Source organism: Suricata suricatta, chromosome 11 (genome assembly GCF_006229205.1).
Source record: "Suricata suricatta isolate VVHF042 chromosome 11, meerkat_22Aug2017_6uvM2_HiC, whole genome shotgun sequence".
In the NCBI taxonomy this organism is placed as follows: Eukaryota; Metazoa; Chordata; class Mammalia; order Carnivora; family Herpestidae; genus Suricata; species Suricata suricatta.
The window spans coordinates 97,073,299-97,089,061 of record NC_043710.1 but is presented as its reverse complement, the minus strand read 5'-3'; the positions used below and the strand labels follow the sequence as shown (position 1 = coordinate 97,089,061).

Below are 15,763 nucleotides of genomic sequence, written 5' to 3'. Positions count from 1 at the left end.
TGCTTACAGTTTTCTCTTATATTTAAATTTTTTCCTGTAGGATCAGTAGTAATGTCCCCACTCTTGTAGCTGATTTTAGTAATTTGAGTCTGCTCTCTGTTTTCCCTCAGTCGATCTAGGTAGAAGTATTTTGTTGATTTAAAAAAATTCCAGATTATAATTTAATTTTTAATCTATAAGGTTGTTTTTCTAAACAGAAGATGGTATTTCTTGAAGGCAGTTTTAAGTTCACAGCAAAATTGAGTGAATGGAAGGTATGGCTGTTTTCCACAGATGCCCTCCTCTTCTCAGAAGGCAGAGCCTCCCCCGTTATCAGCAGGAGGAGGGGCTCGATGGTGCCCCACGGGTATGTGAGGCTACGCTCACTTTTCTTTGACCCTTCTTCTTTTTCTTCCTCACATTTGATCATTTCCACTGCCCAAGTATCAAGTTTGCTGATCCTTCTTTTTTTTTTTAAACATATGCATTTATTTTCCATCCTTTACAATACAGTAGTTACAATGACACTCCAAACAGAAAAGCAAAGTAAAAAATCAAAACCCCAACTTCTATTTCATGTAATTAGACTTATACAGAAATTAGAAGGTTAAGTAACAACTAGTTAATCACCTAATTTCACGGCTATCTGAAGTGGCGATCGTTATATAGCAGCTTATCTTCTTCTCAGTGAGCGCTTCTCCCCCAAAAACACATTAGCAGGTCTCTACGCTGCAGAGTGAGCTGTGTGGACATCGGGAAAATGAGTTTCTGGGAGAAGTCAGAAGGAATGGGGTATAGACCTGAGGACAGGAAGTCGGGGCCTGGGGAGGTGGGCGGCTGGTGAGAAGGTACTGATGCTGGGGCAGGTGAAGGATTGAGGGAGGGGGATCATGCACAGTTTTGGGTTTGTTTAATGTCACTGTCCTGGTGGGGAGTGAACCCTATCATTGATGCATGTCTTTAATGCTCTGGTATCAGGTAAAGAGAAGAGGATGGGACTGAGGCCTGGGTGGTCCCTGAGGAGCAACCTTATCAGGAGAGAGGCAGGGAAATCGGACTTGGGGTAGGAATTCAGCCAGAAGTGACTATCGGAATGGAAATCTTTGGGAATTCACAGGCATTTTGCAGAAGACCTGGACTCACCAGAACACTCAGAGTGAGAGCTTAGGCCAAGAGAGTAAGGGGAACTCAGCACACCTTTGGGCCACATGAGCAAATGATAAGGGCTGGAGAATGAGAGGGGCTGGACCTCCTTCCTTGCCCACACGGTGATGGGGTGAGTGCAGCGGAAGACCCAGAATGATGTGGTGGGATTCTTGTTTGTCTGTTTGCTTATTTCAGTCTTTGATCTCACTGTGCAGCGTACTTTCCAGGAGAAATCCTTTACCATGGAATATAAGCTTTATTTTTCTGTCTATTTAATATTTATTAATATCTACCAAGTGGAAGTTGCTTGAGGAAAATCATTGATTAATGTGTCACTCATGCCATAAAGGGGCTCATCCCCAGAAGAAGAGAGATAAAGATGTGTGAAAACCAACCACAATACAGGCAAGAGCCAAGTCAGTGCTCAGCGGAATTCAAGGACCATGTACATTAGCTCTGGTTGGAGAACAGTTATAAGGAATCTGATGAATGAACCTGTGCTCTCCCTGAAGTTCCTACTTCCTCCTTGAACTACTTCTGTTTCCTGTTCAGAGAAAAAATAAGAACATCTCACATAGTATAAAACACACAAAACCCAGCCTAAGATGCTAAGAACAGAAGACATGTCGCAGCAAGTACAGGGTATCATTTATGCAGCTGATTTCTGTGTCTGTAACAAAGGTTCTGAAGAACAATCTCAGAAGGCTAAGGAGGTGGAGCTGGGTAGGGGGCAGGCCCTGGGGGCCAACGTCTCCCTTACCCATCTCTGCCTTTTCACCACGGTGTGATCTTGGATAAAGTTCTACTTAGCCACTCTCAATGTTAGATCACATGCCTGATGAGGGCACCAGCTGCTCATTAGATTGTTGTCTTAAATGAACTAATGCTTGTGAAATGCTGGGTACACTAAATGCTAACTTGTTTTTATTATTCTGAAAAGAACATCAAGAATTTCCCATCCATGAGTTTAATCAGATCCTTTTGAATGTATATCTTCTGTACATGTGACTTCTTGGATCAATGAACTCACTCCATTTAAAACCTAAATAATTAAGTCTTGCTTTCATTTGTCCAGAAGTTACTTCTTTCCAACTTTGACTCAGGGGCACCTCAGTGTCTCACATGTAAGAATTTAAGGGCTTGGTCGGTCTTCTTCATGTGAAATCTAATCTGACTCTTTTTTGTTCCCTTTCTGCTTTTTTTAAGGTTCTAAGACAGCAACCCATGCCATAGAGTGCACAATGAATCTCACAGGTATATAAGGGGAAGCACTATTTTCTGTTTTGTTGGTGATAACTTTATCGACAGTTGTCAGTGGTTTGTGAATTTTTTTTTTTAACAGTGGCAGCAATTTGAGCAAGAGTGTTAAGGTTCAGCTACGTGGTATTTTCCAAAATGTGCTCCCTGCAGTGCTGTTCTGGGAGGGCTCACTCAGTTTTGCATGGAAAGGTTTCTCACTTAGGGAGCACTGAGTTCAACAAGCATGGGAGGGACTCTTGAATATCCTGTGCACCTGAAATACAGTGTTTCCTGAACTGGTTTTTCCATAGGGAATTGTCTTATAGGACCACTCAGTTTTCCAGGAACATGGTTTAGGAAATGCTGATGGATAGTAAATTGTAGGTTCCACCGAGAGCTTATATGCACTTTATTCTAGGGGTAATTTTCTCCTGAGGACATCACTCCATCTGATTGGAGGGCTTTTGTTGTTTGTCTATTCTTTCAGAATCTTAGGCAGCTAGGAAGGCAGATGCTCTACTCCTCAGAGCATCCCCTCAGGGGGACACTCTCTGGAAGTATCTGAACTGAGCAAGAAAAAATACTGAGTGGCAGCTTGGGGGAAAAACACCTTAGGAGTTTTTTCATGAGTTAGGAGAGTCATTTTCATGAGTTTACTGAACAATATCATGTTACTGAAAATTTAAAATCAATATCCTCATCGTATGAAATAGCCTGGTTTCCATCAGGGTGTCTAAGGTCTCAAATTTCTCCTCTCAGTGGGCTTGAGATGTAAGTTGTAGGGTGTTTTCCCAAGTTTCCCAGCCTTTCCTGTTTAAGCCCACCTGAGGAGACAATGCAAAAGTCCCCTGATGGGAAATCATAAATCTTACCATATAATTCCTGGATTTCTCTAATATCACCCGGCGAGAGCTCGAAATTCTCAGCGTCTCCGACTCCATAGGTAGGGTACATGACGGAGTTGGGATCAGACGAATGGCCCAGGCCCAGAGAATGGCCAAGTTCATGGGTTGCAACAACCAGGAAGTTAACTCCTACAAGCAAAGAGTGACACACAGTAACAAACAATAGTCAGCCATGGGAATAAAGACATGGAGGGTTTATAACAGAAAACAGAGAAGCTATGAAAATGCACAGTCTTGGCAGCCTCTGCAGCTTGCTGTCTGGAAGGCCTCACTGGCAGGGGCGGCTGAGAATGAGAATCCCAGGAGAAATGTCACCCTCTGCTGTCATTGATGCAAAGGATAGTTGTTCTGTCCGTGTGCTCCCCCTCCGGCCATTAGGCAGTTTACTGGAGGGAAGGCAGAGGCTCTTGGGGCATCTGGACCCAAGCTTGAGCCCCTGCTCTGCTCCCTACCTGCTGGAGATGTGGAAAACAGACAAACCTAGCAGTTCCTCCTCTACTTCTTGGAGGAAGTCATGTGGGACTGTCACTGGTGAGAGCCCCCTGTACCTAGGGACGGTGGCTGTCACCGGTGAGAGCCCCTGGGTACCTGGAGACAGTGGCTAGTGCTCACAGATGGCAGTGCGGAGGGTCAGGGGAGAAGGAGGCGGCGGTGAGGTTGCCCGCACTGAAGGGCAGGGGTCCGGGCATGCCAGTTGTACTCCATCCATGTCCTTGTCCTCTTGGTCGTCCTTCCCTCCTCAGACTCACAAAGGGTGGTCATGGGCCATTCGCAAAGGGGACATGGCCGCCAGGGTCACTGCGTTAGGCACCTCTGTGCTGGTGACCTCCTGTCACACCAGCCCCGACCTCCCTCTTCGTGACCTTTGGCAGCTGTATGAGTTCATTTAACATATTTACTTTTAGAATCGTCTCTACCTTGTATTATTTACACCAGAACTTTTCTCCAGTAGTGTCCGGGGCAGGGGGGGGGTAGGTCTGTGGTCCTTGGGCTGGGCTACAGTGTGGGTTCCTTTTGTAATGATCTTAGAATTGTCTATGACTCCGAAATATCATAGTCTCTGCTTCTCTTTCTTCTTCAGGAAAACAAACTTACTGGCATGCCTGGGAGGCTCAGATGGTTATATGTCTGTCTCTCTTTTTTTTTTTTAATGTTTTTTATTTATTTTTGAGAGATGGAGAGAGATAGCACAAGCAGGGGAGTGTCAGAGACAGAGGGAGACACAGAATCTGAAGCAGGCTCCAGGCTCTGAGCCATCAGCACAGAGCCTGATGCAGGGCTCAAGTCCACGAACCGTGAGATCATGACCTGAGCCGAAGCTGGACGCTTAACCAACTGAGCCACCCAGGTGCCCCTAAGTGTCTGTCTCTTGATTTCAGTTCAGGTCATGGGCTCATGGTTCATGGGATGAAGCCCCATGAGCTCTGTACTGACAGTACAGTCTGCTAGGGATTCTCTGTGTCTTTCTTTCTCTCAAAATAAATAAATAAAACTTAAAAAAAAAAGAGAGAGAGACTCAGAATCCTTTTAAATGCTTTCTTTTCATGGCATGCTTGGGTGGCTCAGTCAGTTAAGTGTCAGATTTTTGACTTCGGCTCAGGTTCTGATCTCATGGTTCATGAGTTTGAGCCTTTGCATCAGGCTCTACACTGACAGTGCAGCAACTGCTTGGGATCTTGTCTCTGTCTCTTTCTGCCCTTCCCCCACTCTGCCTGTCTCTCTCTCAAATAAATAAACTTTAAAAAAATCCCCCAAACACCTTATTTTTGGGAAATATAAAGAAAGAACTCTAATTTAGCAAATTATTAAGGTATCCAAAACACTATGCTAAGCACTGGATAAACACTATCTCATTTAATTTAAATAACAATCCTGTGAGGTGGGAACTATTTATAGTCCCATTTCACAGATGGAAACCAAGGCTCAGAGAAGTCAAATAATTTGGCTAGAGACACACAGGGAGTGGCTGGGAGAGGTCCGGCGGGGTGAACCTGCAGTGGTTTGTGCCTCCCTTCCAGCTTCTCTACACACAGCATATGAGCACGTGAAATGAAATCATGCATTTGGAGCACAGGGTACGGTCACCGGCAGCTAACGATGGGTCAGTACTTATCATCGTGTAAAGCAGTGCTCAAGGTCAGCTGTCTGTGGGCACACATGCAAGGGAAGGGCGACGCGGTGCTGACCTATACCCTTGCCGTCCGTCCAGTGCTCATCCTGATCGAAGTGAGCGTCTCCTCCCAAGCCCGGCCCCGGTTGGAAGGCATGAGCCAGTGTGCCTCCTGGTCCGTCAAATGGGTAGAAGTCTCCGTGAGCTGAAACAAAGAGGGTAGTTGCCCTTAGGGACCGAGGTTCATCTCAGGTTGATATAATGAGTTACAAAGCTCAGCCCATCCAGGACTCCAGCGCCGTCCCCAGCAGGGTGGCGTGCGTGTTCATTGGTTGCAGGAACATCCCCTTTCACAAAACCACTGCTCAGCACTGATAACCACCCTAGACTGAAAGCCTACTGGATACGTCACGTATACCAGCACATGGGTGTTACACTCCATCCTGGGCAGGATGGAGAATGGTGCTGTATTGCATTCAGGGACTGACATGTGTACCATTTAGTGTCCTTTTCCTGGAAAGCCTAGCGTGTTCTCTGTGGGCAGAACAGACAGTCTCCCGTGCACAAAGTGTCAACATGAATTTTGCCAGCGCTTTTCTTTGTGATGCAGGGGTGTTTGTTTTTGAACTGGTATCAGTTTATCCACTTCCTGAAAGCCTGGGAGCGCCATGATTCATGCTTTTTGCAACATTTTCTTTGATGTTGTCAGTCCTGTGCTGGAGTTCAAATTTCAGCTAAATTCATAGCGCCCAGGCAGTTCAATGTTAGGATGGACTGGAAAGAACAGTATTTTTCTCTGAATTGGCACCACAAAACGCTAGCCATTAGTAGCAGCTTGTGTATATGGGTTGAATCTCTGTCAGCCCTGTAATGGGAATGCTCTCGTTTTTTGCTTTCCTACTACACTGAGGGTGTTGGCAACAGGCTGCTGGGGAGACCACTGGGCTTTTTTTGTAAGTTGTAACCCCTTCTCTTGGTTTAGGGTTGATGTTGGGTATATTGTAACCTGTCCCATAGATACACACGTACGCATATACACATCTACCAGGGATTTTGCTACAAAAGCAAAACATTTTCTGTAAAGGACAAGATAATAAGTAATTTAGGGTTAGTGGGCATGGTAGTAGCTATCACAATTGCTAACCTCTCCCATTGTAGCCCCCAAATAGTCACTGATAACAGGACAATGAAGGACCATCACTGTTCTCATAAATGTTTCTTTATAAAATGATGGAACTGCCCGCAGAAGAGAAAAAAAGGATAAAAATTTATTTACAAAACTAGATGGTGGGCCAGATTTGGCTCATGGGCCATGATTTGGCCTCCTTCTCGCCGCTGTAGAGGTACCTGGGTGGTTCAGTCTGTGAAGCGTCTGACTCTTGATTTCATCTCAGGTCATAAACTCACAGTTCATGGAATTGAGCTCCATGTGGGGCTCTGTGCTGATGGTTGGGAGCCTGTTTCGGATTCTTTCTCCTCTCTCTGTCCCTTGCTCACTCTCTCTCTCAAAATAAGTAAACATAAAAAAAAGTGACCCTAAATTAATAAACTAGAAAAAGTATAGTGACATATATATATCATTATACATGTCATATGCATATCCTATATAAAGATCACATATATGTATGTATATGATCTTAAATGCATATATGTATGCATGTATATCATTTTAAATCCTGAAAAGAGGAAGGCACTGATATAAACAACAAGCAAAATAGTATACAGGACCAGCCGGCTGGCACCTTCCTTACCTCCTCTTGCAAAGCCAATCATGATATCGGCAGTTCCCATTGTAACTCTTCTGAAGGACAGCGGGATCTCTTTGCTCCACATATTAAAGGCCTTTGCCACTAACTGATTCACTGTGACACGTGGTATGTCTCGAGTATATGATCCAATCCTGGTAGCAAACAAGAAAACAAGGTTTGACCTCCTAGGGAGAGGTTAGTCGTCTCTGCCCAAACGAGCCAAAGGAACACTCACCTGTAGGTGACCACTTGGGAAGTCCACTTCGGCGTGTTTCTAGATGGTGAGTACCCCCCAACATCCGGAAGTCCACATCTGGGCTTCTGCATTATCACTATTATGCGGGAGTCCAGCACTCCGCTTTCTGGCAGGCGAAAGAACTTTTGCATCTGCTTGAGTTGGGCTCCAATGCCATTGGAAGCCCTCGGTTTTGAGTTAGATGGGTAAAACCTCTTGAGATACTCCTGTTGGAAAGAATAAATTGTTGTATCATCGTATTTATTGTCCTCTTCTTATGTCTCTGAGGTCTACACGTCTTTGCCTCCGACTCCTGTGGACTCAAACAGTGGTTTGAAGACAGAGTCATTGCACAGCCACTAAGTAAACTAAGTGCATTAATGAGATGAAAATATCAATAATGACGCCCAGTCCTTCCATTTCATGAGCTAAAGAGTCCCTCTGTTTCCCTTTTACCCCATTAACTTAAGGAGAAACCCACTGTACACTTGCTAAAACACAGACTTGCTTGTACTAGCCCACGGGGAAGAGCACCCAGGGTGTCCCCACGGGGCACGGCAGAGGGGCTGTGGGGGAGTCTGAGGTCGAAAGCCACACCTGAGAGTCTCTAGTGTCTGGCTGTAGCTGAGGTTAATGGGACTTAAAGTTTTAGTCCTGGGAAAGGATATTGTGAAATTACTGTGTTTCATTTGCATATTCTCCAGGGGAAGACGGCAAAGTTCATAACAGCTGGCTGATATGCCCGGGGTCACCTATTAAATTAGTCCCAGGACTGGCCCTGCCTCCTCACTGCCAGTCCTGGGCTCCTTCCGTTGCTCAGTCTCCAGCAGAGCCCACACCTTGAGGCTGCAGGACAGAGCAGATCCCCCAGGGGTATTCCATGTACAACTGGATCCTTGGCACTTTCTTAAGGGACCTGAGTGTCTGCATATGAGTATGGTGGTCCAGCAGCCTAAGTAGGGAAAAGTAAAAAGTGAATGAAATTGGAGCAGTGGTTTCACAAGAGCTTGTACTGAGTACCCGTGACTGGCAGGGACCATGCCAGGGTCTTTACATACATTTAGACTCGAGCCACCCTGGGAAGGAGGGGTGGCTTTGTCATGTGGAGTCATGACTCAGAGAAGGAAATCAGCAAAGGGTCACCCCGTGAGGAACCAAGGGAGATGCATTTTTTTCTTTTTTCTGTTTTTTTTTTTTTTAAGTTTATTTATTTATTTTGGTGGGGAGAGAGAGTGAGCAGGGGAGGGGCTGGGGGAACAGAGGGTCTGAAGCAGGCTCTGTGCTGTTAGCACAGAGCCCAATGCAGGGCTGCAACCCATGAACACTGAGATCGTGATGTGAGCCAAAGTCGGACACTTAACTGACTGAGCCCCCCCAGAGCTTTTATCCCTTCCTGGTATCCCTACAGGCTTTACAAAGACATTCTTTTGGAAGAAATCTTTCTGGATCCTTGATATGAATTTTTCTGCTTTCTCGGGTTTATTGGCAGCTACCGCACTAAGTACAGAGACTCACTATTCTTGCAAATATTCTGCTTCAGGAGAACCTGCTAGAATCATCTTGAGAAATTGCTGTTTTGCAGGTTAAAAAAAAAGACACGTGTCAGGAATTTCACATGGCTCAGTGTAACATGTTATGGGGACTTTCTCAGAGTCAAAATTAATGTGAAATACAAGTAGACTTTTCTTAAGCTTAAGGCTTAAATTTATGAAAAATAGGAGGAAACAACCCATTATTTTACTAAGTGTTAACTATTTATACTTATTAGTTTGCTTGTTCAGTAGTATATTGGAAAGACCATGGTTTTTGACCCAGAAGGACTTGTCCTTGACCCCTGTGGCGACCATTACCAAGTATGTGAGTGAAGGTAACTTTCCTTCATTTCCGGGGAGAGAGGAAATGGCGGGCTCACTGGCACGCAGTATATGAAGCACTTTGTAACCAATCATTGTTGCATGCATAATAGTTGGCACTATTATCACTCACTTATTCACTAGAACAATCCCGTGAGCTGTGAAACTCAGTATTTCTGTCCCCATTGGACAAAGTCACGAGTGCGTGCCCACCCACCATCCCCATCGTCTTGTAAGGGGACAGCTGTCAACTCTACCCTTGTTTTCTGATTTCCAGCCGTCACCAGGAGTCCTTGTCTTCAGAGCAACACTCAGCTCTTTATGAAAAGAATCTCAAGCCACAAGAAATAACAACATCAACAACTTCAACTCATTGAGGGGGCACCCTACGTCAGGCCCCACAGCACCCCCGTGGGGCAATGGCACTACCATCTCCAGCTTGCACAGGGCAACACTGCAGCTCCCAGAAGTGCACAAACATCCCCCTGGTCATCTGCGTGGTGAGGCAGGAGGGGCGGAGCCTGAACCCGGTTTGGGCAGGCTCTGAAGCCCGCTCTCAACCGCTACTTGCTTAAAACCAATATTATATGTAATCAGAAAAACTACCCTAATTGAAAAACGCGCTTCCTCATGCCACTGGTGAGACCGCGGAGCCGCTGGAACCAGGCAGTGACCTACCTGAGCCTGTCTCCATTGCGACTCACTGTGGCCGCCCGCCTCCCCGGGGAGCGGCAGGGCTGGGCCACCAGGCAGCAGACACAGGACACACAGCACCGCCAGCCACATGCTCGCTCTGCCCTCTCTGCCGGACCTGCACACATTTATATAGCTTCTTAGCCCTCCATGTGGGAACCGGTGACTCATTGGAGTGTTTTCTTTCTTTTCAGTGTCCACAGAACTTTGGAAGCATGTGTTATTTTTCATTAGTGGCAACAAGGAAGTTTAATCTCCTTATTGGCAGGAAGCACACAAGGTATTTGCCTTTCAAAGGATTCCTACCCCCCCATTCTCCACTTTGCTGTATAAATTTAATCCATGAGAAAACACATTTTACTTGCCAAAATGAAATTGCTACTTAGACTCTTCTTTTCAATATAAAATATTGGGGAGCTTCCCTCAGGACTTATTGTGTCATGATGCATCTTAAAGGAATTTTTTTAAAAATTTGAAATGCATGGAAAAAGTACAAAAAATCATACAAATAATCACATAATTATTAAGTAAACATTCTGTAACATTCACCAAAGTCAAGATTTGAGTCCAGCTTCTTTATTTTTATCAAAGATGAAATTGAAGCCAAAATGATAGATTAACCCGGGCCACAGGATTACTTGCTAGTGATCCTGATGGCCAGGCCAGTGCTGCTTCTACCACGCTGGCTCATTTTGTCATTATATTTGAAATTTCTTAGGAGAGTCCCATGGCTTTTGACTGGAATCCACCATGGAAAACCCCTCAGATATGCTGGAGCTGAAAATTTAATTCTTCAAACATCTCCTAAATCATCTGGTGGTTGGGTACGGTGAGTCAGGAAAAGTAAACTTTCCAGATGAATAAATTAAATTTGCAGGGTGCCTGGGTGGTGCAGTTGGTTAAGGGTCCGACTCTTGATCTCACCTGAGGTCTTGATCTCAGGGTCCTGAGTTCAAGCCCCGCATTGGGCTCTGTGCTGGGCATGAAGCCTACTTAAAAAAAATCAATACGCTTTCTTTACGTAGATGCGTTAATTCTGTGTCATCACGGTTCAGCTATACTTGAGAACCTGGTTGTCTTTAGTCAGTATGTGGCACGTAACAGGTGCATAGTACATGTTCATAAAAACAAATATTTGCTTATGGATTTGGATCAGCTAGTATGGGTTATATGAGGTTTTCTGTGATCTTTGCTTTGAATTAAAGTTCAAAGCATTCCCTATATATTACATTTCTATTTCTGTTTATCTTTAGTAATTCAAAGAGCATTAGATGTTACAAATATTTTAAACAAATTTTAATGACTCCCTTGAATACTCATTATTGGGTTGCAAGAAAGATGTCTTTTCTTCTCTTGTTCCCCTAACTTGTAATTAGTGAAAAAATGAACCAGTGGGACTGAGTCCCAGTCCCTGCCCAGAGTGTATGCTCTAGGGTGGGGTCACAGTGGTGGGGGAAGTGCTCCTGAAACAGTGGGACAAGTGCTTGCAGGAGGCAATGCTACCAGCCAGAGGGAACAGCGACACCTTCCCACGGGAACTGAGGAAGGATCCATACATTTAAGCTGGATTTGGGAGAGTAAGGGCTCCCTGGCTGGGCCTTATCGGAAGAGCACTTCGAAGGAAGAAGACAGGATGCAGAGCAAGCCGTCAGCGTTGCTCGGGCGTGAGTGGCTGGGAAAGGAGGCTAGGGTCCAGTTGTGAAGAGCCAGTCTTGCACACTAGGGGCTTTTGACTTTTTCCTAAATGGTGTCAAGGAACATCTCAAAGGAAGAAAGTGACATTATCAGATTTGTGATGTTGTGAGCAAATGTCGGTGGTTGTTCCGAAGACGGGGTGTGGATGACAGAGGACCCTCCGTAGAGGGATATGAGAGGGGCAGAAGGTCAAGAAAAAGTGACTGAATAATCCATGTGAGAGAGGAAAGAAGAGGCCCTGAACCAAGTCCGACTGCTGGGGTGAGAACGAGGAAGGCAATTCCAGACCCATATGGAAGGTGGGACTGATGAAGACAAAGCAAAGCAAAGGCCTAGTTGTTGACTGGTGGCAGGGGTGAGGAAGAGGGAATTAAAGACTGATGGCCAGCAGTGCTGTTATTGCAGAGACAAGGTTTTTGGGAGAAGGAACAAGAAGTAAATTTTTCAAGGGAAACAGGGACCTGGTTGTGGGCAAGCAATGACACCAACTTTGGATATTGAGTTTGGGTATTTTCAGCTGGAATGTCAGATCTGGAGCTCATGGGGATGATCTGGTCTGCAGACGTAGGTTGTGAGTGACTTATTTCAAAAGAAAATCATGTTGTTTTTAAATTGTAGTAAAATTTGCATAACATAGAATTTGCCATCTTAACCATTTTAAGGGTGCAGCTCACTGCACTAAGTCTACTTCCAGAACTTCCTTATCATCCCAAGCAGAAACTCTCTACCTATCATAATGTAAGATCTCCCCTTCCCTATCTTCCTAGCCCCTTGTGATCTCTGAGTATGACTATTCTAGGCAACTCGTACGAGTGTGTTCCTATCATGACAGTCCTTTTTTTAAAATTTATTTTTATTTTAGAGAGAGAAAGCATGAGCAAGAGAGAGAGGGAGAAAGAGAGAGAATCCCAAAGAGGCTCCATGGAGCCTGACGTGGGGCTCGATCCCACGACCCTAGGATCATGACCTGAGCTGAAATCAAGAGTTGAATGCTCAACCCACTGAGTCACGGTTGTCCACTTGCATCTGTATTATTTCCTTCAGCACAATGTCTTCCGGGTTCATCCACGTTGTAGAAGGTGTCAGAACTTCCTTCCTTTTTATGGCTGAATAATATCCCATCCTATGAATGTATCACATTTTATTTATCAGTTTATCTGTCAACATCTTGGGTTGCTTCCTGCTGGGTGTTGTAAACAACTGTGCAATGATCATTGGTGTACACATATCTGAGTCCCTGTTTTCAATCGGTTCAGGCAGGTACCCGTGAGAGGCATTGCAGAGTCAACACTAAACTTTTATTACAGAGATGGTGCCATTTTACGTTCCTGCCAGCCACCGGGGAGGACTCCCAGCTCCCCACATCCTCATCGACATTTGTTATTTTCTCAGTTTAAAAACTTTTCTTCTTTATAACCATGAAATGGTGTCTTGTTATGGTTTTGATTTGTATTTCTAATGACTGATGAATGATGTTGAGCATCTTTTTATGTGCTTGTGTTCCATTTGTAGGTCTTCTTTAGAGGAATATCTAGTCAGGCTTTTTGACCATATTTTTAATTGGGTTGTTCATCTTTTTTGTTGTTGAGTTGTAGGAGTTCTTTTATATCATGGATGTTAAGCCCTTAGATGTGTGATTTGCAAATATTTCCCCTCTCCCTCTCTGTAGGTTGTCTTTTCATGTTCTTGATAATGTCCTTTGATGTTGTTGTATTAAAAAATCCACCACCATGTCCGAAGTCAAGAAGATTTCTGCCTATGTTTCCTTTTAAGAGTTTCATGGTTTTAGCTCATCTATGTAGGTTATCAATCCACATGCTTTATAATTTTTTCTTTTAAGTTTTAATTTTAATTCCAATTAGTTAACATGCATATAACTGACACATTTGTTTCTGGTACAATATAGTAACTGAGCACTTCCCCATATCACCCAGTGCTCCTCACAGCAAGTGGCCTCCTAAATCCCCATCACCTATTTCAACCATCTCCCCACCCACCCCCACTCTGGTGACCATCAGTGTGTTCTCTGTAGTTAAGAGTCTATTTAAAGGGCACCTGGCTGGCTCAGTGGGTTAGGTGTTGGACTCCTGATCTCAGCTCTGGTCTTGATTTCAAGTTTGTGAGTTCAAGCCCCGTGTTGGTTTCCATGAAGGGTATGGAGCCTACTTAAAAAGGTCTATTTCTTGGTTTGTCTCTTTCTTTTTTTCCCCTATGTCCATCTGTCTTGTTTCTTAAATTCTACATATGAGTAAAATCCTATGGTATTTGTCTTTCTCTGACTGACTCATTTCACTTACTTTCTAGGTTATCTAGATTCTCCTGGTTGTTGCAAATGCCATGATTTCAATCTTTTGATGGTTGAGTAATACTCCATTGTATATATATACCACATCTTCTTTATCCATTCATCTGTTGATGGACACTTGGGCTGCTTCCAGATCTTGGATTTTGGATCCAGATTTATCTTGGGTAAATATAGGTGTGCATGTACCCCTTTGAATCAAGTACTTTTGTATCCTTTGGGTAAATACCTAGTAGTGCAATCGCTGGACCATAGGGTAGTTCTATTTTTAATTTCTTGAGCAACCTTCATATTGTTCTCCAGAGCGGCTGCACCAGTTTGCATTCCCACCAGCAGTGCAAGAGGGTTCCCCCTTCTCCACATCCTCACCAATATCTGTTGTTGCCTGAGTTGTTGATTTTGGCCGTTCTGACTGGTGTGCAAGTGCTTTGTATTTGACAGCTCTCCTTTTCACACATCTGCTTTCTCCCTTCTGCTGTGTGATTTTCTGCTTTGATGATCTGACTAGACTGACTTGTCATATTACAGATGGTCATTCCATCGTGGTCAGTTTCCTCATGTCACTGTGACCACGGACGTAACCCCTCTGTGCCTCAGACTTGTTACCTGAAAAGCTGGGATGGTACCTCTCTCGTGTGGTTGCAGTGGGGACTGAGTGAGGGGTTGAGTGTGTAGGTACGGGGAAGAGTTTTATAATTGCTAGGTAGGATCACAGTCATCGTCCTTACATGCAGGGGGCTTTTATGTCTGTGAGGCCCTTTTCCTCCACCTCTATGAACTCGGCAGGCTCACCAGACAATTAGGTTTAAAAGAAAAATGGGGGGGGGCACTTGCAAGGAAGAGCACTGGGTATTACATGAAAACCCACTTGGTAATAAACTATTCAAATAAAATAAAATAATAAAAAAAAGAAAAATGGGAAGTTTAAGTGGTCCTGTTAAAAATTATACTGATGGTGATAATGCCAATGCTTTTTGAGACACAAGAAAGTAACTAACTTCTGCTTCCCGTCCTGCTGCTGATTCTCCTGACTTCTGACCTGACACTGGTGTTTGACCCTTACTTTGTGCTCTAAATTAGGCACTAATGTCCGCGCTGTCTTCTGTCCATCAAGCACTCGGGACCTCCCTCCCCTCACGGACTCACTCTTGTGTCCCTCTGAGCACAGTTACCTGTATCCGGCAGTCCCCACCGCGGGGGTGTCCGTGGGGGGGACCCTGCCTGCAGTTGTTGCTTTCTGTGACTTTCAGAAATAGGAGCAAGTGACTCATGTTGTGCCCCGAGTGCCTGGATGTCATGGCGGGGAGGTCCTTCTGGCCTCAGCCAGTTCCTCTGGGAGTACACGCCTGCCTCTGTCCCTCTTCTGCATGTTTAGTTTGACCTGGAAAATCCATTGGATCAATGCTTAAAGCCCAAACAGCTGCAGGGACATTTCATGTGTGGACCTTGAAGGGTTTGTACGACTAACACCTGCACTACTTTCCGGATAAGCTGAGCATCCTGGCCGGGGCTGTGCCCTCTGACCTGCCTGCGTTCTGTGGCCTAGCCTGAGGGCAGGTCCTGGCTGGGCCGCACCCCTGCTCGTGCGGACCCTGAGCCTGATTTTCACTGGGGCGTCTTCACTCGGCCTGTCTGTGGTGTGGCTGAGGAAGTTGGCAGGTTTAAATCCAGACTGGAGCTGCTTCCACGACAGGCCACGGCTGTGTCTCTGCCTTCCTTCCAGCTGACTGTTCCAGTTGGGTCTCCGGGTCCCCGCTGCCCCTCCCTCATTCACTAGCTCTCAGGAGGTTCCCGGGCCATCAGTGTGGTCTTAACCTCCATTCATGGTTTCAGGTTACTTGCATTTTCTGTTTATTCT

The 15,763-nt window shown here is 45.0% G+C and overlaps 1 protein-coding gene across 1 annotated transcript; it reads right to left on the bottom strand.

Moving 5' to 3' along the window:
* Nucleotides 1–1,361: 1,361 nt before the first annotated feature.
* Nucleotides 1,362–10,001, bottom strand: MMP7 (matrix metallopeptidase 7). Its single transcript, XM_029957411.1, has 6 exons — nt 9,894–10,001; nt 7,363–7,589; nt 7,131–7,279; nt 5,456–5,584; nt 3,237–3,398; nt 1,362–1,669 (listed from the first exon to the last, which is right to left on the bottom strand). Exons 1-6 carry the CDS (start codon nt 9,999–10,001, stop codon nt 1,641–1,643), a joined length of 804 nt encoding a protein of 267 aa, XP_029813271.1. The 3' UTR covers nt 1,362–1,640.
* Between the last annotated feature and the right edge of the window lie 5,762 nt (nt 10,002–15,763).